Source organism: Balaenoptera ricei, chromosome 11 (assembly GCF_028023285.1).
Source record: "Balaenoptera ricei isolate mBalRic1 chromosome 11, mBalRic1.hap2, whole genome shotgun sequence".
NCBI classification, from domain to species: Eukaryota; Metazoa; Chordata; class Mammalia; order Artiodactyla; family Balaenopteridae; genus Balaenoptera; species Balaenoptera ricei.
In genome coordinates, this window is record NC_082649.1 from 67,373,973 (window position 1) to 67,398,681 (window position 24,709).

At 59.4% G+C, this 24,709-nt stretch overlaps 2 protein-coding genes across 5 annotated transcripts in view; both read right to left on the reverse strand.

Annotated features, from left to right (window-relative positions):
- Window positions 1-2,560: 2,560 nt before the first annotated feature.
- On the reverse strand, window positions 2,561-2,948 carry UCN2 (urocortin 2). The gene has a single exon (XM_059937626.1). It carries the CDS (start codon window positions 2,946-2,948, stop codon window positions 2,649-2,651), a length of 300 nt encoding a protein of 99 aa, XP_059793609.1. The 3' UTR covers window positions 2,561-2,648.
- A 1,068-nt stretch (window positions 2,949-4,016) lies between these two features.
- The window catches only part of COL7A1 (collagen type VII alpha 1 chain), a 34,718-nt gene continuing 14,025 nt past the window's right edge, over window positions 4,017-24,709 (reverse strand). For 2 of the 4 annotated variants that reach the window (XM_059939560.1, XM_059939559.1), the window contains 84 exons: window positions 24,555-24,626; window positions 24,376-24,453; window positions 24,101-24,127; window positions 23,965-24,018; window positions 23,761-23,823; window positions 23,610-23,669; window positions 23,457-23,492; window positions 23,213-23,257; window positions 23,098-23,133; window positions 22,696-22,740; window positions 22,579-22,614; window positions 22,425-22,457; window positions 22,042-22,074; window positions 21,818-21,871; window positions 21,682-21,741; window positions 21,551-21,586; window positions 21,373-21,453; window positions 21,237-21,272; window positions 20,995-21,039; window positions 20,686-20,757; window positions 20,397-20,441; window positions 20,122-20,148; window positions 19,906-19,935; window positions 19,694-19,774; window positions 19,582-19,617; window positions 19,471-19,506; window positions 19,300-19,380; window positions 19,007-19,042; window positions 18,536-18,598; window positions 18,213-18,257; window positions 17,555-17,590; window positions 17,447-17,482; window positions 17,240-17,335; window positions 17,096-17,131; window positions 16,974-17,009; window positions 16,810-16,857; window positions 16,443-16,478; window positions 16,189-16,311; window positions 15,909-16,109; window positions 15,783-15,818; window positions 15,649-15,702; window positions 15,397-15,465; window positions 15,277-15,321; window positions 15,099-15,161; window positions 14,906-14,950; window positions 14,544-14,579; window positions 14,373-14,408; window positions 14,181-14,225; window positions 13,930-13,962; window positions 13,790-13,852; window positions 13,664-13,699; window positions 13,504-13,584; window positions 13,299-13,367; window positions 13,121-13,156; window positions 12,999-13,040; window positions 12,799-12,843; window positions 12,665-12,709; window positions 12,110-12,145; window positions 11,967-12,026; window positions 11,718-11,825; window positions 11,467-11,538; window positions 11,277-11,312; window positions 11,001-11,060; window positions 10,834-10,878; window positions 10,577-10,612; window positions 10,429-10,464; window positions 10,298-10,354; window positions 10,090-10,161; window positions 9,460-9,531; window positions 9,181-9,216; window positions 8,808-8,888; window positions 8,505-8,558; window positions 8,363-8,416; window positions 8,226-8,288; window positions 7,101-7,163; window positions 6,880-6,996; window positions 6,620-6,697; window positions 6,469-6,522; window positions 6,250-6,298; window positions 5,517-5,549; window positions 5,282-5,368; window positions 4,965-5,054; window positions 4,679-4,882; window positions 4,017-4,369 (listed from right to left, as the gene is read on the reverse strand). In XM_059939560.1, the coding sequence (XP_059795543.1) occupies window positions 4,344-4,369; window positions 4,679-4,882; window positions 4,965-5,054; window positions 5,282-5,368; window positions 5,517-5,549; window positions 6,250-6,298; window positions 6,469-6,522; window positions 6,620-6,697; window positions 6,880-6,996; window positions 7,101-7,163; window positions 8,226-8,288; window positions 8,363-8,416; window positions 8,505-8,558; window positions 8,808-8,888; window positions 9,181-9,216; window positions 9,460-9,531; window positions 10,090-10,161; window positions 10,298-10,354; window positions 10,429-10,464; window positions 10,577-10,612; window positions 10,834-10,878; window positions 11,001-11,060; window positions 11,277-11,312; window positions 11,467-11,538; window positions 11,718-11,825; window positions 11,967-12,026; window positions 12,110-12,145; window positions 12,665-12,709; window positions 12,799-12,843; window positions 12,999-13,040; window positions 13,121-13,156; window positions 13,299-13,367; window positions 13,504-13,584; window positions 13,664-13,699; window positions 13,790-13,852; window positions 13,930-13,962; window positions 14,181-14,225; window positions 14,373-14,408; window positions 14,544-14,579; window positions 14,906-14,950; window positions 15,099-15,161; window positions 15,277-15,321; window positions 15,397-15,465; window positions 15,649-15,702; window positions 15,783-15,818; window positions 15,909-16,109; window positions 16,189-16,311; window positions 16,443-16,478; window positions 16,810-16,857; window positions 16,974-17,009; window positions 17,096-17,131; window positions 17,240-17,335; window positions 17,447-17,482; window positions 17,555-17,590; window positions 18,213-18,257; window positions 18,536-18,598; window positions 19,007-19,042; window positions 19,300-19,380; window positions 19,471-19,506; window positions 19,582-19,617; window positions 19,694-19,774; window positions 19,906-19,935; window positions 20,122-20,148; window positions 20,397-20,441; window positions 20,686-20,757; window positions 20,995-21,039; window positions 21,237-21,272; window positions 21,373-21,453; window positions 21,551-21,586; window positions 21,682-21,741; window positions 21,818-21,871; window positions 22,042-22,074; window positions 22,425-22,457; window positions 22,579-22,614; window positions 22,696-22,740; window positions 23,098-23,133; window positions 23,213-23,257; window positions 23,457-23,492; window positions 23,610-23,669; window positions 23,761-23,823; window positions 23,965-24,018; window positions 24,101-24,127; window positions 24,376-24,453; window positions 24,555-24,626 (4,788 nt within the window). In that variant the 3' untranslated portion in view covers window positions 4,017-4,343. Of the gene's footprint in view, window positions 4,370-4,678; window positions 4,883-4,964; window positions 5,055-5,281; window positions 5,369-5,516; window positions 5,550-6,249; window positions 6,299-6,468; window positions 6,523-6,619; window positions 6,698-6,879; window positions 6,997-7,099; window positions 7,164-8,225; window positions 8,289-8,362; window positions 8,417-8,504; window positions 8,559-8,807; window positions 8,889-9,180; window positions 9,217-9,443; window positions 9,532-10,089; window positions 10,162-10,297; window positions 10,355-10,428; window positions 10,465-10,576; window positions 10,613-10,833; window positions 10,879-11,000; window positions 11,061-11,276; window positions 11,313-11,466; window positions 11,539-11,717; window positions 11,826-11,966; window positions 12,027-12,109; window positions 12,146-12,664; window positions 12,710-12,798; window positions 12,844-12,998; window positions 13,041-13,120; window positions 13,157-13,298; window positions 13,368-13,503; window positions 13,585-13,663; window positions 13,700-13,789; window positions 13,853-13,929; window positions 13,963-14,180; window positions 14,226-14,372; window positions 14,409-14,543; window positions 14,580-14,905; window positions 14,951-15,098; window positions 15,162-15,276; window positions 15,322-15,396; window positions 15,466-15,648; window positions 15,703-15,782; window positions 15,819-15,908; window positions 16,110-16,188; window positions 16,312-16,442; window positions 16,479-16,809; window positions 16,858-16,973; window positions 17,010-17,095; window positions 17,132-17,239; window positions 17,336-17,446; window positions 17,483-17,554; window positions 17,591-18,212; window positions 18,258-18,535; window positions 18,599-19,006; window positions 19,043-19,299; window positions 19,381-19,470; window positions 19,507-19,581; window positions 19,618-19,693; window positions 19,775-19,905; window positions 19,936-20,121; window positions 20,149-20,396; window positions 20,442-20,685; window positions 20,758-20,994; window positions 21,040-21,236; window positions 21,273-21,372; window positions 21,454-21,550; window positions 21,587-21,681; window positions 21,742-21,817; window positions 21,872-22,041; window positions 22,075-22,424; window positions 22,458-22,578; window positions 22,615-22,695; window positions 22,741-23,097; window positions 23,134-23,212; window positions 23,258-23,456; window positions 23,493-23,609; window positions 23,670-23,760; window positions 23,824-23,964; window positions 24,019-24,100; window positions 24,128-24,375; window positions 24,454-24,554; window positions 24,627-24,709 lie in introns of those variants that run through there. The other 2 variants (XM_059939561.1, XM_059939562.1) reach the window with 2 other exon arrangements.

The window sequence follows — 24,709 nt, forward strand, 5'->3', positions numbered from 1 at the left end:
CCCAGTGTCCCAGACTACAAGCTGTGGGGTGTCCTCAGTCTTCAGTCCTCAATGCTCAAACTCTTCCCAGTCCACGTATCTGCTGGCCAGACTGGCCAAACCGACAGCCACCCTTTGCAGCATATGGGCCCAGGGACCTCAGTACCTCCCACACAGACCCACACACCAGTGCACGAAAGCATGGTGTGCACACAGCCACTGGTGCACACACACTAACAGGACCTGCACCCAGGCTGATGCAGAGACAGGCCAGCTGCAGTGAGGCCTGCTGCTCTCTGCTGTCTCCCTTCCCCTTTATTCCCTCCTCCTCTCCCCTCTGCTGTCACTGGGAGGTTGGGGAGTTCCTAGGAGTTCCAGCTTCCTCTGGCCATTTCTAGCCAAGGATCATCCTGTGTCTCCCTGGGTCCAGAGCTCACACAGGGTGTGAGGTTCCAACTTGGGGGTAGAGAGCCATGTAACCAAGCAGCCCGTGAACCCTGGTCTGCACTTGCTGATTCCAGCCTGGCACAGGGCACACAGTAGGTGCTCAAAGTGACTCAGGACCAGCCAGAGCACACAGTAAGGTGCTCAGAGAGGTTCCTGACTGGGACAGAGCACACAGTAGGTGCTTAGAGCAGCTCAGAACCGGCACAAGGCACACAGTAGTTGCCCTAGAAATGCTGGTTTAAGGGCTAAAGTAACATCACGCGAAAAACTTCCCAAATGAGCCTCTGGACCTCCCCGAACTGGTATGACCCCTGAGGGGGGACCTGGATAAACATGACCCGTTGGAGGCCAGCAAAGGGCAGAGCAGGAGGCCCCCTGGGAAGCTCCAGCTAACTGTCCCTCCCCCTGGGCTGGAGGAAGAAGCTATTTATAGTTCCCCCTTGGCCCAGCTCCTTCTCCCCGGCAAGGCGCCAGTGTTCCCCCTCCTCCATGCCACTGACAGGCTGATGCCCCTAAGAGCACCCCTATTCCTGGAGAGACCCCCAACACTATCACACCCCTTCTAGCACCACCTCCACTTTGCCCAGGTCTTTTCCCAATGCCCCCACCCTCTCCACCCTGCCCCGTGCCTACCCTGCCTGCTGCTCCCTGACCCGGGGTCCGTCAGGGAGCTGCCTCCTTCCTTGCCTCTGCTCATCCGGCAACCGAACTGGCCTGGGCTGCTGCCCCCTGCAGCTCGGAGTCGGGCAGCCCTGCCCTCCAGGCTCCGGAGAGAGCCCAGCTGGCCGGGTGGCCCCGCCTCTCCAGCCCCGCCTTGGGCCCGCCCCCCAGGGCTGCTGACAACTGTGAGATCTCCGTCAGTGTCCCCAGCCCTGGGCAGCCACACTTCCGACAGTGCTACCTCTTTCTCCAGCCTTCGTCTCCAGCTGGAGTTGTCTACACTACCCAGAATACCTGCCCCATCTGCAGGCAAGCCTGACCACACTCTCCAGAAGGTCAGTCCCATCCCCGGCACAGCAATGGAGTCGGGGTTGTGAGATTAGGCAAAACATACGCCCTGCACACCAAGGGACAGGTCAGTGAAATTGCGGCTGGGGCGGGGGGAGTGGGGAGAGGAGCAACGTAGCCAACTATGACTCCGCCCTCGTGTGTCACTGCCTGGGTGCACACGACTGTGTGATTCTTGTCTATCCCATTCTCCGGTCACTAGATGTATTGAGCGCTCTCTGCGTGCCAGAACCTTCATGTACATTACATCACTCCGTGCTCACAAGAAGCTTGGTGGCATCACTCTGCTTTACAGAGGAGAAAACAGGCTTGGAAAGGTGAGGAGGTTTGCTCAGGACAATTCGATGAAGGAGGGGCAGTTGGGCCAGAGCCCCAGCAGCCTGAGCTCCTTCTCCCCTGAGCCATGTGCGTCCAAGGGCAGAGGCTGGGTATGCAGGGGTGTGGGTAAGACAGTGACTGGCTATGTGTTGAGTGTGCTTCATGTAGGTTTGGGGGACAAGCTCCTGTTCCTCCCAGCCCCCTCACATGGCCTCACCTTGCTCACACGCACTCACAGCTGTTAGATACACAGAGATGCAGCCACACATGCGTGCACACCCCCACACACACACAGGGCAAGGCTGCCACGGCCACAGACCTCCCACGTACGACCATCTCACTGTGCCTGGAGATGCCCCTGATGGCCCCATCCATCTGGGGTGGGTGCTGCCTCATGCATGTGACCCTCCGCCAGCATTTCTCTGTGTGGTGACCTGTGGAAAGACAGGGCAGACCTGTGGGTCTGGTCTTAGGTGGGCTGGTCTCCGATGCAGTGATGGTCTCTTGTGTTGAGGTGCCTGAAAGTGGCATTACAGTGACCACATGTGATGGTGTCCAGATGCTCTGTGACTGGACACAAGTGGGACCCAGACATGATAAGACTCCATGCGGTAGTGACCTTCAATGGTAGTGTCCAAGCTGTGCAGACATACTGTAAGCCTGTGGGGCTCCTAAGAGTGGCAAGACTCCACCTGGCAACCTGACACAGCAACATCCAGGCTGTCCAGACACACTGTGACTCTGTGAGGCACTCTGATATGACACCACAGGGCAGTGACCCCACGTGGCGGAGTCCTGAAGCACCGTGCCCAGATGTAGTACCGTCCAGCTCTGCCGCTGCCTTGCAGGTCTCCCCATCCACGCTGGCTCCATCATTGTGATCCCCTCCCTCAGGCTCAGCGGCGGCCAACGTGGGCCAAGGCGTGGGCATTGGCAGCAGCCTGCTCCAGTAAGATCTGCAGGAGGCCAAGGGGGACATCCAGCAAGAGGGTGATGCGGGGCCCAGGGCCAGGGTGGCCCCAAACAGTGGAGGGGCCTGTGGTGCTGGCTAAAGGGCTCTCCGAGGTCACAGGGCAGGGAGTGCCCTGGGGAAAGTTCTGAGGGAGGAGCCGGAAGCCTGGGATAGGGGTTGCTGGGACAAGCAGAGTCCTGCCCAATGTCAGGACCATCAGCACCAGCAGAGCCCACCTGGTCATCGTGTGGTCAGGCTGTGAGGAGAAAACAGGTTCAGGGCAGGGGCCCTGGTCAGCTATGGCCCATGGACAGAGACAGATGGGGAAAGCAGAGAGACAGAGAGCAGCCAGGCCAGGGACAGAGAGAGACAGAAACAGAGATGAAGGGACAAGAAGAGAGCCAGAGTGAGACAGAGAAAACAGACAGAGCCAGGCAGAGAAGGGGTCAGAGGGACAGAAAGAGTGAGAAAGCGAGTGAGAGAGACAGAGATAGACAAAGTGATGGAGAAACCCAGAGACAGAGAGCCACAGGTACATCTAGACATGGATATATTTTATAGAGAGAGAGATGGGGGGGAGGGAGGAAGAACAAGAACAAGAAGAAGAAAGGGAGGGAGGGAGGAGAGAGGGAGAGGGAGAAAGAGATGGAAATGCATGAGAGGGAGGCGGAGCAAATGGAGAGTGGAAGAAAAAAGAGACAGAAACTGCCCCAGAGACAGTGCGATGGAAATAAGGATGCAAAGAGAGAGAAACACAGAGGGACCAAAGGGGAGCCTGAGGTGTGAGCAAGAAAGCTTGTAGTAGATCCAGGGCAAAGAAAGGCAGGAATGGGGGTCCTTGAGGCAGAGAAGCAGCCAGAGGTCCCAGGGCACCTCAGGTTCAGAGACCTCCACTGACCCAAATCCCAGATCCATTCAACCCCAAAGGCCCTGCCCATCCCCCTTGACCCCAGTTCTACCAGTAGCAGCCTCCTCTAGGGTAAGCTGGGGCCAGGCAGTGCTGTGCTGTGGTCTGCCTCTCTGCCCCCTTCAGGGCCCATTTATCTCCCTCAGCCCCTGGGCTGAGAGCTGGGGCCTGTCTCCTGGCTTGAGGCAGCCCCCCACCTATGATTCATCCCCTCCTGGGGAGCAGTGAGGACATATCCTCAGCCCCTACCCTGTCTTCTTTCTGGGGACAAGTTGGGGACTGAGGGTCACAGGGCAGTGACCAGGGCTGGACAGAGGGACTCTGTACCCACTCGGGATGGTACTGCCCTCCCAGGGAAAACCCGCCCCGCTGACACCCACACCTCCCCAAACAGTCACAACAGGGGCCTTTAAACAGCAGCTTTAATGCCCCCCAGAATCAGCACCATGTCGTCACAGGCTTGGGTCAAGGGGCAGGTCAGATGCGGTCAGATTCAGTCACATCCGCTCACTGCCCACAGCCATTCCCACACTGAGTCATCTGCCGGGGAGGCAGGGGCCACAGTGGAGGTTTGTCCACAAGGGGGAAGGCTAGACCCATGGAACAAGTCACTGAAATTAACGGACATGCTCATGCACGCTCACGTGCACGCAGGCCTCTAGCACCAAGGGGAGGGACAGCAGGGTCCAGCTGAGACACCGACTCCTCCAGGGGATGCTGAACTTCAGCTCATCATCTGCCTAAGCTCCGGGCAGCACCTGGGTGGGGCAGGTTGGGTTCAGCCATCTGACCTTACCCATCACATCGGCCACAGAGAATGGGGAAGCTGGGGGCATAGGGTGTGGAGGCTCTGCCCGCAGAGAGGGATGCTCCCTCAGGTCTTTAAGGGAGGGAGCACTGAGGGGGGCCATACTGGGGACTCCACGTAGAGCTGGGGTTCTCTCCTCAGCTCTTTGGTCTCGGGTGTCTGTCCCAGGTCCCCCAGTCTGAGGGGGCTTCTGACCCAGGACCCTGACCCTGGACATGATCTGGGTAGGCCCCTAATGGGATGGGAGGTACGCCCATACCTGTCCCCTGGCTCTGCGCCACCCGGGGCAGGCAGCGGCGCTCACAGGCCTCACGGGTCCCAAAACGGTTGGCATTCCCTCCGCAGCCACCATAGACAAAGGGGTGACAGGCCTCTATACCACCTGCCACAGCCCGATGATACCAGCGCAGGGTGTAGGCAGTACAGGAGCCCTCGTCCAGTGGAAGTGAGCAGGGGTCTGGGGCTGATGGAGGTCAGAGAGGTCAGCAGGGGTGGGCTCTGTCTGCCCCTCCCCAAACCCCTCTGGGCCCAGCCCCCTTTCTCACCATCGCCATCCCAAGGAGCCTCAGGGTCCTGGTATTCCTCCACGGAATACTCAGAGTATTCGTACTCATCGTCCTCGGGAGGCACCTGGCCTGCACGCATGGTGGGGTGTGCTGTGAGCAGGGCCCCGGCAGGGCCGGGTTCATGCTGCCCAACCCTGGCCCTTGGATGGGGTGGGCAGCACTGGTCTCCCACGTGTACACAAGAGTGTTCCCTGCATGTGGACCCTACACGTGTGGTGTGGGCCCTGCACACATGAGCAGCCCCGTGTGTGTCTGTGATCCCACCCCACATGCCCCATGGCTCCAGCCGTCCTCACCTTCCTCCTCTGCATGGGAGACGCGGAGAACGGGCATAGCGTGGAGCTGGGGGCCAGCGGTGTCTGCAGCGTAACTAGGGAGGGGTCCTAGAGCCAGAAGCAGGGGCACAGGGCCCTGGGGTCAGCATGGTGGCCACCCCAGCCAAGCCCCTGCTTAGAGGACCCAGGTGATGGGCACAGCAGGGCCTGGGGTGAGGAAAGTTCCGGGAGCAGAAAATACCAGAAAACTACTCACGTGATCCAGATGTGATAAACTGGCCCTGGCAAGCTGGAGGGGTCAGAGAGGGGGCAGGGAGAGAGACAATAACAGAGCAGGAGACAAAGATGGAAAGAGGCAGGGAGAGAGACGCACACGGGGGCAGAGACATACAGAGGGGGACAGCAGGAGAGAGTGACAGGCAGGAGAGAGTGGCAGACAGGAGAGAGAGGAAGGGAAGCAGATGCAGAGAGAGAGAGAAAGAGAAAGAAAGGAAGGGGAGAAGCAGACAAAGGGCGAGAGCGAAGTTGGGAACAGGCCAACAAAGGGCAAGAGAGAGAGGGAGAGACAGCCAGTCAGGAGCCGGCAGGCATGGAGACAGAGGGAAAGCAGCCACAGAGAGAGGCGGAAGGAGACGAGCTTCACTCTCTGACGCCCCCCAGGGCCACCAGAGCCCTCCACCCCAACCCTGGCTCCACATCAGGCCCTGAGGAACTGGCTCTGCTCACACCTTCACCCCCTCCACACGCCACCATCCTGGGCACCCAGGAACACTACGTGTCCCTCCACCTCTGCCCGGGTCTCCATTTGGGGAAGTCCTGTCAGCATGTCTGTCCTGAAACACCTGTGTGCTTTTCGTATCCATCTGTCTCCACCCATCTCCTTGACTGCTTGCCCCTTGGAAGTTCTGGGGATGCTGCCTGCCCCTGTCTAGGGGTACGGGGATGGAGTGGGGTGGTACCCAAGAGACTGTGGGCTGGGCCCCACTCACCACAATGCTGACTCATCTCCTGACGCACAAGGCCCCGAATGTCATCCTCCTAGGAGCCCAAGACCACACGGGTCATGAAGAACCAATGGATCACAGAAGGCCAAAGGGTACATGACGCAGGGATCATGGAGGGACAGCGCTGAGTCAGGGTCCAGGGTCCAGGGGGTCAGGGGTTGGGTGCAGGAGGCAGAGCCCACAACCCCCATACCCCACACTCACTGTCAGTGCAGCTTCTCCCTTCTCACCGCGGGGCCCCGCAGGTCCTGGCCGCCCCTATGTGCAATGGATAGGACCAGGCTGTGACCTCTGATCTCACAGACACCAGAGGTCACCCCAACCTTTGACCCCAAGCCCAGGAATCCCCACTCACCTGCTCCCCTCTCTCTCCAGGGGTTCCAGGGACCCCAGGGGCCCCCACCACACTCTCTCCAGGGGGACCTCGTTCACCCTGTCAGACAGGACCAAGTAAGCAGGGTCAGAGGCAGTGGGGGTCAGAAGTAGGACAAATTGGGATCATAAGTTCAGAGGTTGGGGCAAAGATATTGGGGGAATGGGTTGCAGAGCCAGAGGTCAATGAGGTGTGAAGGGTCAGTGAGGCTCAGGGGTCTGGAGTCAGTCAGGGCCCCTCACCTTCTGGCCCTGAAGTCCTTCAGGGCCTTTGGGACCAATACTGCCAGGTGGCCCGGGGGGACCACTAGAGCCATCACTGCCCCTGGGACCTGGGAAGCCCCCAATTCCTGGAGGCCCCTGAGGAGAGATAGGTCAGAGTCAGTGATGAGAGCTTCCAAAGATGGACCCACTTCCAGAGAGTACCATCTCCTCAATTCACCATGACCTTAGCCTCAACTTACTCGCTCCCCTTTCTCGCCCTGGTCACCCTTGGGTCCTGGCTGCCCATCAAAACCGCGGTCACCCTGGGAACAGAAAGAAGCATGAGAGTCCCTCTGCCTTGGCCTACCTCAGCTCAACCCCCATAAGCCCCCAGGCCCAATGGCCATAACCTCAAGTACCTGTGGCCCTACCAGCCGGAGACCCTCAATCTGCCATGATACCCATGACCCTGACCCCACTGTGATGCCCCTTGCCCTGACTCCACCTATTTCCCCTACACTGACACTCCAACCTCCCCACTGACCTCCGCCCACCGTAACCCCTCAGCCCTGAGGCATGTGCTGCTCCACCTCCCATCCCTTAATCCTAAATGTGCATTGTGGGGACTTCCCTGCCAGTCCAGTGGTTAAGACTCCACGCTTCGGAATTTCCCTGGTGGTCCAGTGGTAAAGGATCTGCCTTACGATGCAGGGGACATGGGTTTGATCCCTGGTCAGGGAACTAAGATCCCACATGCTGCGGGGCAACTAAGCACACGAGCCACAACTACTGAGCTTGCGCGCCTCAACTAGAGAGACTGCATGCCACAAACTACAGAGCCCACGCGCTCTGGAACCCGTGCGCCACAACTACAGAGCCCACGTGCCCTGGAGCCTGCGTGCCACAACTAGAGAAGAGAAAACCCGCATGCCGCAGCTAGAGAGAAGCCCGTGAGCCGCAACATAGAGCAGGCTGCTCTATGCACACTGCAACGAAAGATTCCGCATGCCTCAATGAAGATCCCACGTGTCGCAACTAAGACCCAACGCAGCCAAAGAGAAATAAAAATAAAATAAATAAATAATAACTCAATCTTAAAAGAAAAAAAAAAAAGACTCTGCGCTGCCACTGAGGGGGCACGGATTCAATCCCTGGTCGGAGAACTAAGATCCCGCATGCCACACGGTGCGGCCAAAGAAAAAAAAAAAAGCACATTGTGACCCCAACCCACCCTGAAACCTTAAGACCAGCCCCACTCCACCCCCCAATGTCCCAACCTTTCACAACCCAAAACCTTCCTTGACCCAAAACCTTCACGACCCAACCATGCCCTTCCCTGCCCAATCCTAAACCCCCAATGTCCACTGTTGAGAGAGACCCCATACCTTGGGACCGATCAGGCCCTCCTTCCCAGGGGCCCCTGACTGGCCTGGAACACCTGGCTCCCCCTGGAGAAGAGAAGACATTAGCCAGGCCCTGGTCCACCCATTCACTCCTCATTCTGGGGGTGCCCCACTCTCACCAACTCTCCTTTGCGTCCTGCCAGCCCTGGGCGGCCTAGGGCACCAGCTTCTCCCTGCAGGGATCAGGTGGAGGGATCAGCGTTAGGGCCCAGGCCTCACAACCCCCCACATCCCCACGCATATGCCCCATCACCCCTGTACCTTATCTCCCTTCTCTCCATCAAGGCCACAGGCTCCCTTAACCCCCCGTTCGCCCTGCGGGAGAAAAGAAGTGAAAAATGACTTCCAGATACCTCACCCTGTAACCCCTTGACCCTGAAACTACTCTCCAAACTGGCCTTAGATACTCCAACCTCTGACCTTCCAACCTCTAACCTAACACCTCACATTCAACCCCGGATACCCCCACATCTGACCCCAGATACCTGACCTCTGACCCCAGATACCTCACCCTCCAACATCAGGTCCTCCTGATTAGGGGAAAAAAACCAGTCCCCTTCCCACCTTGAGGCCCCGGGGACCCATGAAGCCAACATCTCCTTTGTCTCCTCGGACACCAGGGGCTCCATCTTTTCCTTGGGATCCCTGGGGGGAAAGGGGTCAATGTGAGGCCAGGGGAGGTCAGTGAGGGATCAGAGGGAATCACTTTGGATGTAATGGACAGGGAACACCATAGGGGTGAGAATCATCATTAGGGGCCAGAGCCACTGGAAGGGCAGGGTTTTCCATGGGGATGAGGGTCACCATGGGCAGGGGTCACTATGTGGGTGGAACCATCATGGGGGCTACTGTGAAGGTAGGGGGGTGCCTGGACAACATGAGAGTACTGGTTCACTGTAAGGTCAAAGGCCACTACATGGGCATGGGGGCATCTTACCGGCTCACCAGGGATCCCTGCAGTACCAGGCTCACCCTGTGGGAAACACAGATGGGGGAGGGCAGCCCTTCAGTGTGACTGTCCCCTATGCTGGCCTGTCTGCTGCACATGCAGCCACTCGGTGACTGCAGCTAGGGCCCAGGCTGCACAAGGATCCCGTGTGAGCACATATGGGGCCAACAGCGAGGGAGGCAGGAAACCCTCCAATGCTCAGAGGACACCCCTGGGACAGGGGTGTGTGATGCATGGCTCTGGGTCTGTACCTGGGGCTGGACTTGCCTTGGGTCCTGTGAGTCCACGCACCCCCAGCAACCCTGCTGAGCCCTTGTCTCCAGGCTGTCCCTTGGCGCCCTGTGGGAGTGACCAGGAGAGGGACACAATCAGGACCAGACCAGGCTGCATGCTCGGAGAATGACTGGAACCTGCTGACTGGGGCGGAGCTGGCCAGTGCTGCTCCCACGCACTTCCCCACGGCCCCTTCCCTTCCAGCCCACGCCCCAGCAGGGTGGAGCTGGGGACTGTGGCTTGTGGGGTGGCTCATTTCTCACCCCAGGACCCCCAGATTCCTGCCACTCCTCTTACCACTGGGCCCCTACCCTTACCCCTACCTGGAGTACCCCTAACAGCCAAGGAGCCCCCTTCCCATTCCCACAGGCACTCTCATAGAGCCACAGGCCACAGACTCCCCTTCTCACCTCATATCCAGGCCCTTGAGCCCCTCCCATAGAGCCCCCAAGCTCTCAGCTACCCCACAGAGTTGCTACAGCTGACAGAACCCCCTCCCCTCTGACCCCCAGAAAGCCCCCTCCCATCCTCCCCTCCTGTCCTCACAGACCCTCCATGGAGCCCCCCAGCCTGTAGGACCCCCCTCCTCACCCTGTATAGAATATCCCAACCTCATCCCCATACCTTTTCTCCAGCATCCCCACTGTCTCCCCGAGGTCCTTTGTCACCATCTATGCCCCGAGGCCCTCGTTCACCCTGGGTCAGGGTCAGAAATCAGGGTCAGGGGCTAAAAGTCCCTTACCCTCTGAGGGTTTCAGCTCTCAGATCCCCTGGCCCAGCCCACACAGAAGCCCCTCCCACACCCATCTGCACATGGACCAGACCCACTCACCATGTCCCCCTTGGCACCCCGTGGCCCCGGAGGCCCCATAATCACAGCTGAGTCACCCTGAGTGGACAGGGGGCAGTCAGAGGAGTCAGGGGCACCCTCAGTCCCCTGCCTTCCCCCATGCGCACACTCACCTTGTCACCCTTTAGCCCTGAGGTTCCAGTGTCACCCTATTGGGTGGAAGAGTGTGAGTCTCACCCAAATAGAGAAGTCCCAAATCCTGAGTTGCAAGATCCATCCCCACCCACACTGACCCCAGGGGCCTCTTCCCCATATCCTTACCTTCTCCCCACGCTCCCCCCGGCTGCCTGGGGGACCCTGTATGAGAGAAGAAAATGGTGAGCTAAGGGAATTTGTGGGGACTACTGGGGAGATAGCTCAGGGGGCAGGGGAGGACTGGGGGGCCCGGGGGAATGGGGGAGACAAAGGACCAGAGAGTAGCCAAGGAGAACCAGAGGGCTGCAGAGTGTCACAAGGGCCCAGAGGACACAGGCAGGGGACTGAGTCACATCACTGGCTCTTTCCCCAGGGGGACCCACCACGAGTCCTCGGGGTCCCTCCAGGCCGGGGCGGCCATCTTCACCCTGGATGGTGACAATAAATTCAGTGACTCGGTAAGTTGGAAATCAGAGGCGAGAGCTGTGATGAAGGGAGTCCCAGGGTGGCTCCCTGGAATGGCCATGGCTGCAGAGCAGGACATACGTACCCGGACACCTGGCTCCCCACGCTCGCCTCGGGCCCCAGGCGGCCCTGCTCCAGGGTCTCCCTGGAGATCAATAGGACACCAGGGATCAGTGAGGGGAATTGGTGGAGGACAGAGGGTTATGGGAGGTCGGTGGAGGTTGGAGGGAGTGACAGGGGTCAGTGGAGATTGGAGGAGGTGACAGGGGTCAGTGGAGATTAGAGCGGGTGACAGGGGTTAGTGGAAGCTGGAGGGGGTGGCAGGGGTGAAAGAGAGAGCCAGCAGCATTGTCCCATCTACCTTGTCTCCTTTGAGTCCAGGGGCCCCAGGTGCTCCCTGTGGGCAGAGTGAGGTGAGGCTTCTGTGCCCCTCAAAGGCACACACACATCTAGCCACACAGTGTGGCATAGTCCCCAGCCTAAGTCCCCACATGGACAGACTCCAACACACAGCAATCAGAGACATGGGGCGTTGGGGCACTTCTACTCACCGCTAACCCAAGGGGTCCAGGTGGCCCCAAGGGACCTGGGGCTCCCTCTCTCCCTGGGGGGCCTGCCAGACCCTACAGTGAAAATGAGGCAAGAGAGGCGAAGGGTGACTTGGGAACCTTCCTCCCGTGCTGTCCCCCCAAGACCAGGAGCCCCCTCGGCAGGGTTGGGCCCCCTTCTCCTCCTCACCCAGTACCAGATTCAGAGGTCCTGAAGTCACCAAGTCACCACATGAAGCCCTTAGCGCCCTTACCCGCTCACCACTGGGGCCCGGCTGACCCATCTCTCCTCGAGGGCCTGTCTGACCGGGGAACCCCGCAATACCAGGAGCACCAGGGGTGCCAGGGGGGCCCAAGTCTCCCTGGAACAAAAATAGCAAAGGGAGGAATGGCTCCAGCAGGACCCCTTCCCAGGACAAGCCCCAGAATACCCTCTTCCTCCCACCTCCAGGCCCCCCGCCCCACCTGCTGCCCCCACTACTAGTGATGGGGCATTGTTTTACCTTTAGACCTGGAGGACCAATTGGCCCAGGGGGCCCCTGGACCCCAACTCCTGGGTCACCCTTCAAGGGAAAGAAGAGTCAGATCAGGCTCAGGGAGTCTCAGGACCATGACCCCCAGCAGGGATGCTTTAGGGCACACATACCTTGTGACCTTTGAGTCCTGGAGCCCCTTTCTGACCCTAAAAAAAACAAAGTAAACAGCATTTGAGAGTAGGAACATGAACCCAGAGCTCAGGTATGGCCCCAAAACATTCCCAGGGGAGCCCAGAGGTGAACACAGCCATTTGGGACCGAGGATGTGAGTGCAGGTACATGGGAGTGCAGACAGGAGCAGGAACTCAGACATGTCCCATCCCAGGGAGCTTAGACATGACCACAGACATGAGCTCAGATACGGGAGCACAGACAGGGTGGGGAAAGGGGCAGCACCAATACATGACGAAGGAGAGGCCCACAAGAACTCCCATGTGTCCTGAGACCTGGGAGATCAGACAGGAGCACATGTGCTCAGACACAGGGGGGAACAGGCACGTGGAAGCCAGGAGGCGTGACCCCCGCATGCTCCCAGAGCAGGACCCTGAATGCTGGAATGTTCAGCCAGGCTCGGGTTCAGATGTGCCCAGGCCCAGGAACGGTGCCTCACATCCACAACTGCACTCCTCAACCCAGACTCAGACTCGCCCAGACCCCAGACTCACATCTTCACCAGGATCTCCAGGCTCCCCAGCACGGCCGGCTTCACCCTGCATAGAAAGGGTGGTGAGGGTGTCTAGCCACCCAACCGTACCCCTCCCTGCCCAATGCACAGGCCCTGGGGCCAGGCCCACCTCACCTTTTCGCCTCGCGACCCCGGCAGTCCTCGGTCACCTTTGGCTCCCTGTGGATACAGGGGTCAGGAGGACACATGGGTGTCAAGGGCACAGACAGCTGAGACTCAAAGAGGGAGCATGAGGCCCGGACCACGTAGGGCATATTATGGAAGGTGAGGGTCACGGGGGTGGAGGAACTATGCTGTGGAGGTTCCACACTCACCGGCTCTCCCACCAGGTCTCCAGCAAGGCCTCCAGGGGCGCCCTGATGAGGGAAAGGGGTCAGTGGGGTTCCTCAGCCCCTAACCCTTGTCCCCCCCAAGCCGGGGCCTCCCACACACTCACCTTCTCTCCCTTTGCTCCAGGGGGCCCGACCACAGCCTGCAGGGAACTCCTGGTGAGTTACCTTGCCTCCTGCCACCTCCCCATCCCCACCCCGCCGTCCATATGGAAGGGACAAACTAGGCTTGGAGGTGAGGCAGAGGAGCAGATGCAGAAGGTGGGGGTCAGGATCAAAGATCACCTGTCCAGGGGTGCCCATGGGTCCAGGCTCTCCTTTAGGTCCGACAGGGCCAGGCAGACCTGGTGACCCCTGTGGCAGAACGGCGGGTGGAACTCAGTGCCTCTCCACCCCCTGCCCCTGCTGCCCAGCCCTCCTCTTCCTCCAGGCACACGGCTGGCACAGGTCCCATCACATGCCCACAGCGAGCTCCCCTCAGAACACACACCGGCACGCCAGGGGCTCCTCTGTCTCCGTCCTTCCCACTGGCACCATCACGACCTGGCACTCCCGGCTTCCCCGTCTCCCCCTGAGAAGGGAGAGCTCTGTCAGGGGCCTGCCCCCTGACTCCTGACCCGCGGAGTCCAGCCCTGATTCCCAGGACTCACCACTTGTCCAGGCAAACCTGGTGCCCCCTGAGGACCCTGAAGGAAACAAGTCAGATGTGAGAGGGACATGGAGAGCACGGGACCCAGAGGGCAGGGCCATGCTATCCCTGCGGGGGCCTCACTCACCACAAGGCCTGAAGTGCCAGGGGGGCCAGGAAGTCCCACAGCTCCAGTGGGTCCAGGCAGGCCCTGGAGGAAGAAAAAGTTCAGGGCAGTGCCAACCCCACCCAGCTCCCTGTGACTAACCCATGGGCTGGGTCACTCACCCGTCCTGGTGGTCCTGTCTCTCCGGGCTCCCCCTGCCAAAACCCCAGAGACTGCATGACCCCACAGATGAACGAGAGGCCCTTCAGCCCCCATCCACAAGCAAAGCCCACATGCACGGGGCACCTTGGTGCTCAGTCGCATTACAGGGCAGTGACATTCCCAGAGGTTGGCAGATGTTATCCTGGTGCAGACAGGCTGCTCCAAGCCACCACCTCCTTCCAGCCACACACCCATACATGCCTATACTCACCTTCAGGCCAGAAGGTCCCTGGGGTCCCGCAGGGCCAGCAAGACCCTAGAAAAGAGTATCAAGGGCAGGAAACTGGGGTCAGAGTCATCCACCTGGACTCATGGACTAACACAAACAAGTTATCCAACTGAGTCATCAGTGGGGACCAATGCCTGTCCCACCCCCACCAGGCAGTGCTTCCCCATCACTCACCGGGGCACCGGGTGGTCCAGGGTCTCCATGGCCACCCTGTTGGAGAGAGAAAGAGCCAGATGAGTGGGAGCCAATCCCACCCTCCCAGGGAAACTGAGGCAGTACTGCCCATTGTAGGGGTTGCCCACTGTAGGATGGGAACAGGAGGGAGCAGGATTCTGGGGTACTCACCATTGGGCCAGGGGCCCCCCTCGGACCTTGCAGACCCTGGATAGAGAAGGGGGCTGCTGAGCCTCAGTCTGGCCTCACTTGGGCCTGTTCCTGCCCTCTGGAGACCTTTGCCTGGGGGCCCCACTTCTGCACCTCCACCCCTCCCAGGCATAAATCACCCCGTACCCACAGACTGCCCCACATGGACAATACACATGGGCCTGTACGCGTACACAGCCATCATGCATCTGCACTCAGACCTGGGCACCCAGTCACCACACCCCGGCACTGGTCACTGGTGACATGTGCATACGGCAGCCAGCACACAGCAAAGGGTAGCTGTTCCCCAGAATGTCGGCCAGGCTGTTCCTGCCATCACTCACCGGCTTCCCCTCAGGCCCAGCCACACCACGCTCTCCTGGCAGACCCTAGAGAGAACACGTTTAAGGCCACACTGTCCTCGTTCCCCATCCCAGCTTCCCCCTAGACAGTCCCAGGCAGAGCAGACTCCAGCGCGGACAACACAAGTGAGAGCCGTGTACTTGTGCACACACGGCCCGTGGGGCAAGGACTCACCGGGTTGCCATTTTGACCCCTCTGTCCAGGCTCTCCCCAGTCTCCCTTGATGCCTGGCTCACCCTGCAAGCAGAGTGTCATGCCCTGAGCCCCCATCACTGCCAGGTGCCCACAGACATGCCACCCCGGCATGCCCTCCCGCAGGGGAGGGGAAACATGGTGGGGTGGGAGGCCTTACCCTGTCTCCTTTGGGGCCTCGGTTGCCGTCACTGCCTGGCTCCCCCTGTGGGGATGACATGTCAAGCCAGGCGCCGGCGCCATGGCAAGGGTGGCCCCCAGGTTGATCCCACACACTGACCTTAGCACCCTTGAGTCCAGGGGGTCCTGGTTCTCTAGAGAGTCCAGAACCTGGCTCATCCATGGCCACCTACAAGCACAAGGTCACAGTGGAGAGATGTGTCTGTCACAGAGGCATGGAGGGGTCATCCCAGATCACAGGGTGCCAGAGGGTTGTAGGGTCAGAGTCACCACATGGAATTTCTGGGGCTCAAGCCAATGGTGGCCTCTTGGTGACAGCAGTCACAGGTTTGGGCAGAGCTGGGGTGATCACCTTGGGGCCAGGGGGGCCAGGGGGTCCAGGGAGGCCAGGAGGGCCGTCTCTGCCCTGCAGAAAAGAAGGAAATGGGTGGCCACCCCAACACAGCCCATAGGCAGTCCCGTCCGGTAAAGCCCCCGCCAGCTCACCTGTTCTCCACGTTCTCCTTTCTCTCCCCGTTCTCCCTGAAGTGCAAATCGCAAGGTGGGGGCTATGCCCGTGGGGAGTCAAGCTCCTCCTGAGCCCACCTCCCCGGCCGTCCCAGCCAGGCTCACCCTCTCTCCTGGTCTCCCTGCCTCTCCCACACTCCCAGCCGGGCCTGGGAGCCCAGGGATACCAGGCTTTCCAGGTTCCCCAGCAAGGCCAGGAGGTCCAGGGGGGCCCCTCTCCCCAAGGGCCAGGCCAGGTGGCCCCTGAGGGCCAGGGTCTCCACGATCTCCCTTCGGCCCGCGTTCTCCAGAAAAGCCAGTGGGGCCCTGGAGGAACAGAAGAGTAAATGCTGGTGTCAAGCACACCGTCCACAGGACATGCCCCCCCGGAGCAGCCAACACACACCTCCTTGCCTGGGGGGCCCCGCTCTCCTGGGTCCCCCTTGGGGCCACGACGCCGTTCAGGCACAGGCAGGAAGCTGCCAGAGCTCTCTTCCCAGCTCTCCACGATCTCCCGCAGGGCAGACGTCTGAGTGACAGTGAGGGGTCAGAAGAGCAGGGCCATTACTGCAGCCTCCCACGCCCTGGCCTGGCCCCGCGGGCATTACTTTTCCCATGGGGTTCCCACCAGCCCCCATGCCCAGCCCCCAAACAACCTACCTTGATGCCAATATTTTCCAGCAACCGCTCCACATTCTGGGGACACAAACTGGGTGAGGGGCTGCCCACAGAGGAGAAGGCCCCACACTGCCCCCCAAAACATCCTCCATACCCTCTTCCCCAGGCCTCTTGCCCAGAGGACCCTTTAGCCCTTGGTTGAGGTGGCTCGAGGTCACTGGAAGCCCCTCCCTGACATGTCCCCGCTGCCCAGGTTCCCCTCGGTGTAGGCTACAGGAATCCCAACAGGGCAGGGGGCTGAGCACACAGCACAGCTCCAGTGGGGCCTCACGGCAAGCAGAAGGGGACAGAGGTGGCCGCTACAGGCGTGCACATAACAGTCAAGGGCCAGGTTCCAGGCTTCACTCACCGCCGTGCTCCCAGGCTCTCCTCTCAGGCCACGCTCTCCTGGGAGGCCCTGGAGACACCAAGAGACAAGCTGCTGGACCCAGCTTGGGGTTGGGGCTGGGGGCGTGTGCGCGCATGCGCAGGTGCTATGGCTACCGGGGCAAGTGAAAAAGATGGGGGCCTCACCTGTTCCCCTTTGGGTCCAGTCTCCCCACGGTCACCCTGAGAAAAAGAATGAGCAGTGGGGAAAATGCCCTCACTCTGGGCAGCCCCTGACCATACCTCCCACCCAGCATCTGCACACTCACCTTGGAGCCCGAACCTCCCGGAACACCAGGGAAACCCTGAGATATGTCAGAATACAAAGAAGTCACACAGGATCATGGCCTCCCAGGGTGACAACATAATGGCCCCTGTTGCTCCCAAGTCCTGGAACTACCCTGGACACTTACCTGGCCAGGAGGGCCGATCTGCCCTGGGAGGCCCGGGGGGCCCTGGAGTCCAGGGCTACCAGGAGCTCCTCGCTCACCCTTGGGGCCATCATGACCCTGTGGAGGATGCAGCCAGCATCAGGACCCTGAGACCCCAGAAAGGAGTGGAGCCACATATCACAGGGTCAGGGTCAGGGGTCAGAGGTTGCAGAAGACTCCAACACTCACTTCTCTCCCAGGAGCGCCCGAATTTCCCTTCTCTCCCTAAGGAAGACAAGGGCGCTTCAGACATGGCCCCAATCTGAGCCAGAGCAGACTCCAAGTGAGGGGACTCACCTTCCTCCCATCTTCTCCAGGGTCCCCAGGTCCTCCCTGCGGGCAGAGGACTCACATCAGACCCAAAAGAATTAAGAATTAAGAATTGTCTGTGTGTCTTGGTATCTGTCTGCAAGTCCTGTGTCTACCTCACTATGTGTGGCCGTATGTATACAAGTGACTGTGGATACAAATGCATATGTCGGTCTGTCCCCACATGTATCACACGTCAGAGCCTTGGATGTGTGTCTCACCACACCTCCACAGAGGTACACGTGCAGCCCTGGGGCCAAGTCATAGCACGTGTATGGGTGGAAGTGTTTGTGTGTCAACATGTCTTCAGTATCCCTGAATAGGGGCTTCACACCTGTGTGTTGGCACCTCTCCATCTGTGTCTGAGGCTCTTTGCCTGTGCCCGTGGCTGTGGTTATATTAGCTTGTGTTGGCCCATCCAGGCACAGGTCGGCATGTCGACTTAACTCACTGTGTCTGTGAGGCTGCCTGTGTGTGCACATGGACATGTGCTTCAGGATGTATCTGTACGTGTGGGCTACGTACTCGGGTGTTGGCACATGTCAGCATGTGTCTGTGTGTGTGCCCCATGTGTATGGCACATCTGGGCCATGTCCATGTGCTAGCATTTTTTGGAGGTTTCACTGTGTCTACCCTGGACACTCACGTTTTTCCCATTCAGGCCAGGCTTGCCATCCTCGCCTGGCTTTCCCTGTGGGAACAGATCATTGGTCAGAAGTCAGGGTTGGGGTGAGGGCAGTAAGGGGGCAAAAGGGTACCAGGAGGGGACTTCCCTGGTGGCACAGTGGATAAGACTCTGAGCTCCCAATGCAGGGGGCCCGGGTTTGATCCCTGGTCAGAGAACTAGATCCCACATGCCTGCCACAACTAAGGAGCCCGCCTGCTGCAACGAAGACCCAGTGCAACCAAATAAATAAATAATTTTTTTTTTTTTTTTTAATAAAAGGGTACCATGAAAGTGGGGCTCACCGGTGCGCCAAGGGGACCAGAGGGGCCAGGGGGGCCCTGTTCTCCTCGAAGGCCAGGAAGTCCCTGGAAAAAGTCTTTGCTAAGATTGAGAAGGCCACTGATACATCTCTTGGGGCACATCCATGGACTTGGAGAACCCCACTAAGAACTTCCTCCAGTGTAGAGTCCCCCCAGAATTGGGAGGAGCCATGGAGGTCCCGAGGTTGAGACCCGACAGGGTAGGGGGCCCCTGCTGAAACTCCCAAGGGAAGAACCCTCAGGATTTGGGGGTCCTACTGTAGCGCCCAAGGCAGAGAAGGTCAGAAAGCAGGACTCTGCTCAAACCTGCCTGCCAGGGACTGGGACCCTCCCAAGGACAGGGCTGGACCAACTCCCCCTACTCCCGCTGATACTGTGACTATGAAGACCGGGCTAGACAGTTCATGCTGGACCCCTGAGCCGCCCTCCACCCTAATATCTCCCCATACTTACGTCTCTCCCTGGGTCCCCAGCCTTGCCTATAGCACCCTGAGGAGAGACTCAAGTCAGGGAGTCCGCAGTGGTCATGGGGTCAGGGGCACTGCCCACTGACAGGGCCACTAGCTCCTGTGAACCCAAGGCCTGTCAGGCAGTAACATCCCCCACCCAGGCAGGGTACTAGGAGAAGACACAGATAACCCATCTGGCCCCAGAGTTCATCAAGACCCAGAAGACTCCAGTGAGTCTGGAGCCATACAAAGGGGCAAGGGAAGGGGCGTGACCAGGCAGTGACCACCACGACTCACAGGCAGCCCAGGGGGACCAGGGGTTCCTGGTTTCCCATCCAGTCCACTGCGGCCATCCAGGCCAGGGAGGCCCCGGTCACCCTGAGGAGAACAGAGTGGTAAGAGGCCTCGAAGGATGAGACGGATCTGGGAGCCCAGGCTCACAGTCGGAAAACCTCCATGCCCTCTCACCTTTTCTCCTGCTGGGCCTCGAACACCTGGGTCCCCCTGAAGGGAACAAGGTCAGTGAGAGGTGAGGGCACAATGGGAACTTAGGCTGATGGGGCAAAGTGTGTCACTCACCTGTGGGCCGGGGGGCCCCCGAAGTCCACTGATGCCCTGAGGACAGGGGGAGGAAGAAATCAGAGCAGGCTTTCCCAGGCCCGTACATTCCCACGGGATAAGCCACACTCACTCTCTCCCCAGAAGCTCCAGGGGGGCCGGGGTCACCCTTGGGTCCTCGAGGACCCTCCTGTCCACGGTCCCCAGACTCTCCCTATGGTAGAGACAAACGTGTTGAGGGAATAGCACTAGGGCCACACGCATGCCCGAGGCAGAACCTGTCATGGGGGTGGCTGGGATGCTTTCTTATGCTCACAGCTTCACTCCACCCACGGAACATGATACCTTCTCTCTGACTCCAAGTCCAGTGTCCACCTGTGGGGGGAATGGCCAGTGAGAAGAATAGTTCAAGTAGGGGAAGAGGAGTTGGTGAGGATCAATGAAGACATCAGGGGGCAGTGGGGGAAGTGGGAGTCAGTGGAAGGGATGAAGGGACACGGTGTGGGGCCAACAGGGGCAGGTGAGGGAGATGACAGAGAATCAGACCCAGTCAACCCTTACCAGCCGTCCAGGGGGTCCTGGGGGACCCTAGGAAAGGAAAGAATTGTAGTCAACAGGAGCCCTGCGGCCCCACGGTATGGCTCAGGTTTGCCTCAAGCTCAGCTCTGCTCCCAGATTCCCTGCACCCCAGTGCCAAACCCCAGAAGCCAGGTCAGGCCTGCAGGTGGCCACCAGGGCTCCCGACCTTGACCTCCAGGCCCTTAATGGAGGTGCTGACCAGACTGAGCACCAGAACCCTGTGTCCCTCCCGAGCCCAGAACACCAGCACTACTCACTGGCTCCCCACGGTCACCCTTGGGTCCAGATGGTCCAGGGCTTCCCTGCAGAAAGTCAGAGGGTCAGGGTCAGTGAGGAGAGGCAGCAGTTTGGGGGAGCTTTGGAAACACCTTAAGGATTCATGGGGATCCTGGTGGCCTTTGGGGGTTGTGACGAAGGGGTCAAAGGAAATGAGGATTGTGAGGGTTTAGCACTGCAGGGTCGGGGTGGCAGGGTCAGAGGCTGGGAGTTGGATGGTTGGAGATTGAAGCTGAGGTTAGAGTTCAGGGGTCAGAGGTCAGGACTCACATTTCGTCCATCCTCTCCAGGATCTCCCTGGTCTCCCTTCTCACCCACAGGCCCCCGAGTTCCAGGTGCCCCCTGAGAAGAGCAGCTGGTGTGAGACAGACCCTCCCAGCATTTTGCAGATTCCCCCATGACCCCCATACTGCCCCCGTTCTCCATCATCCTGAAAACCATGTCAGAGTTTCCCATCACCACATGCCTCCCTCCAGACTCTCCCATCGCCCTTTCTCCCCTCAGAGTTTCCCACAGCTTCATGCCCACCTCCTATAAGTTCTCTCATCACCCCCCTTACTTCTCCCCGCAAAGCCTCACCCGAAGGCCACGCTCGCCAGCTTTTCCAGGCAAACCTGGTTCACCCTGGTGGTGGAGAGAACACCACATCAAACAGGTGAGTTAGGCTCAAACTAACTCAGGGAGTGGCGACAGAGAAGGGCCTGGGAACCAACTGGACCAGAGGCAGGGGGGTGGACTGGATAACCTGGTAGAGCCCCAGCCCGCCAGGGGTCACAGTTCAAGGGTAAAGGATCAGAAACCACAGTGGGAAGGAATCTCACCGGGGGACCCTCGTCACCTTTCTCTCCAACTTCACCCTGTGAGACATGAGAGTCAGCCTTGGTCCCCAAACCCCCAGGGAGGCCAGCAGTACCCTACTCCCCATCCCCCAGCACTCCCCCAGTCCAGTCCTCTTACATCTCGTCCTCGGGGGCCGATGGGTCCTGGGGAACCAGGACGCCCAGGGTCTCCCGTCTCTCCGGGAGGCCCTGAGTCACCCTGTGGAGGAGGCAAGAGTGATGCAGCACGTATAGCCAGCCCTTGAGGGGAGGTGACCCCAGAAACCTTGATGCTACCCAAGGTCACAGGCACTCACCGGGGGTCCTGCTCTGCCAGTGAGGCCAATGGGACCCTGCAGGGCATGGGGAGGGAGGTAGGACTTAGTTGGGGCTCCCAGGCACCACCTCATCTCCTTCTGTCACACTCCCCATCCCCACATTTACTCACCCGGACTCCAGGGTCTCCCTTGGGGCCAGGGTCCCCAGGAAGAACCAAGCCAGGTGGGCCCTGGGGGAGGAAGGATCAGAGGTCAGGGGACACAACCGTCACCTGCCCTAACCCCTAAACACTTCCCCACACTTACCCGTTCCCCTTTGACTCCAGTAGCTCCTTTGGGCCCAGAGAGCCCTACGTCTCCCTGGAGGTGACAAAGACCATCAGCATCAGCCACAGGCTCCATGAACCCCACCACCCAGCGACCATGCCACAACTGTCATGACTTCCGGGCCTCCAGGAAGACCCAGAGGCAGGCCCTATGACCTTGATCTCAACCCTGTAACAGCTTCCCTTCACTCTTACCAGACTTACCTTCTCTCCTTTAGCTCCAGCACCCCCAGGTCCCTGAAAACAAACAGGACAGACACGGCTTGGCCCTGCCTAGGGATCACACTACTACAGCCTTGGTTGGAGTTGGGGTTATATACAATCAGAAGTCTCTGCCCAGAGGTCACAGGGTCACCACTGGGAGCAGGGCAGGGGTTACACAGGGCTCACGACCTGTATGGTGGTCATGGGGTCACAGGATCACAGCCAGGAGTCGGAAGGCATGTTACAGCATTAGAGTCACAGAGCTCTGAGCCAGTCCAGGGTCCCAAGGTTATGGGGTCATAGCCTGGAACGCTGGTTTCCAGGCGGGTCACACTGCTCAAGGGCCTGTGCAGTGATCGGAAACACACCCTCCCTTCACTCACCACTGCGGGGTCCCCAGGGCGACCAGGCTCCCCCTGTAGAGAAAGGATAGGGACAGGGATGGGTCAGGGACCCACCTAGGAACTCAAGGCCCCAGTATCCCACCTGCCACAATCCCTGGTATCGGGGGCACTTGACTCCCAGCCCATGACCCACCTTCTCTCCTCGGCGGCCAGTGGGTCCTGGTGGCCCCTGCACATGGAGAAAGCATGAGCCCAGGATGGGGAGGAACACATGAAAGCCCTACTCCTGATCCCACAGTCACATACATACTTCAGGACCCTCAAGTCCAGGACGTCCAGCAACTCCTGGTGGACCCTGGGGAAGAGGAGCAGAAATGCTGACCCAGGTGGGTGGGGGCAGAGGGATTATGGCAGATAAGGGCTAGAGGTTCAGGATGGGGGTCACAGAAGATCAGGATTTAGGTCAGCAGGGGTCAAACTCGGCAGGAAGACAGAGACCAGGTCAGTGGAAGTCAAGGTCAGTTCAGTAGGGTCAGAAAGCTAAAAGCGGGTCCCTGGGGTTGAGGGTTAGAGTCTGCATCAGCAGAGATGAGGAGTCATGTGAGGAGGGGTGGAGGGCCAGGGGCAGTGGAGATCAAGGGCAAGAAGTCAGAACCAGGAGGGGTACAGAGCCAAGGTCTGCTGGCACCGGCAGTGGGGTCAGTGGGCTCACCTGTGGTCCTGCCGGGCCAGGGGATCCACGTTCGCCCTGATGGAGCAGAATGGGTCAGAGCTGAGTCTGGCCCCAGATCCTCCGGGGCCCTGAGAGCCCCCCAGGCTGCACTTACCTTTTCTCCAGTCTCACCCATGGCCCCTGTTAGTCCTCGGTCACCCTGAGGGGAGAGAGATAGGAGAGGGGCCTTTACTGTCGAACCCCAGACAGAGTGTCTCAAACTCCAATCATCTGTCTCTGAAACCACAGCCTCTGACCTGGGGAGAACCCTTATCTCTTGATCCTCCTGCCTCCCCTAATCCTATAGGGGTCCCAGTGTGTCACCTCTCATACCTGACCCCTCACAAAATGGCACTTACTTTGGGGCCAGTGTCTCCAGGAAGTCCCCGTAGGCCCTGAAAGGGGTTCAGAGATTTGGGTTTGGGAATAAGGATGGAGTAGAGGGTTGATGGCTGAGGGTGGGGGCTGGAGCTATGCCCACCACGCTCAGAATCCCTGGCCTCCACACTTACCGGCTCACCCGGGGTCCCAGGTTGTCCTGGGAGGCCTGGGGCTCCATCTTCACAGTCACCCTGAAGGAGAAACAGGTGGGTAGAAGACCCTGCTCCCAGCACCCAGAGGCCTCACCCCAGAACTGGGACACCAAGAGGTCAGGTCTCCCACCTTTTCTCCTTTTTCTCCAGGGGGGCCAACTGAGCCTTGGGGTCCACGGCTTCCAGGAAGACCCTAGGAGGAAATGAGTAAAAATGTGAGCCCCAAACTGAGGTCCAGCACCCACCCACTGCCCCAGCAGAGCCCCCAGCTCCTCTATCCACACCCCAGAGCATGGCCCACAGGGTCCCCAGCAGAGCCTCAAGGCTCCCTCACCGGCAGCCCAGGCTCCCCTAAAGCAACGCTGCCGTCACCTGGTCCAGGGGGGCCCTGGGAAAGAACAACAGGTCAGGGGATGGCCGGGGGGAATCAGACTCCAAGCCACCCCCAGCATAACTTGCCCCTCACTTACCCGCTCCCCACGATCACCTTTCTCACCCTGGAAGAGAGATCATGACACATGACCCTGGACTACACCTCCACACCCCAAGATACCAGGAGGAATGAGAGTCTTGGGGTCAAACTGGATTACAAAGTTCATGGAGGAACTGAGGAGTCATGGGTGGGGGTGATCAAGAGGTCACATGAGCTCAGAGTGACCAGTAGGGGTTGTGTGGGCTCGAATGAGGTCACCAGGTCACTGGATCACATGGAGGTGATGAGACCATATGGCGGTCATGCCCTCACCTTCACAGCTGTTCCAGAAAATCCTGGGGGACCACGGGGTCCTGGGTCTCCCAATGGGCCACGAGATCCAGGGGGACCCTGATGGAAGAGACAAAATATAAAGTACAACCCCATAGACCCACCCCATTGGTTCCCCCATCACACATCACTCCCCCCCCCAACCATATTCTAGAACTTACTGGAGGTCCAGGGTCCCCTTTCTGCCCAGGAAGCCCTGGGCCCTCGCCTCCAATGACTCGTCCAGGCTCTCCCTGCAGGACAGAGAACAGCAGGAAGGATTCAGGGTATGGGAGCCTTGAGGTAGGAGAAGCCCCTAGAGGTCCCCAGCTATTCC

Coding starts and splice junctions, on each gene's coding strand:
- UCN2 (XM_059937626.1), bottom strand. CDS start 2,948: ATGACCAGGTGGGCTCTGCTGGTGCTGATGGTCCTGACATTGGGCAGG.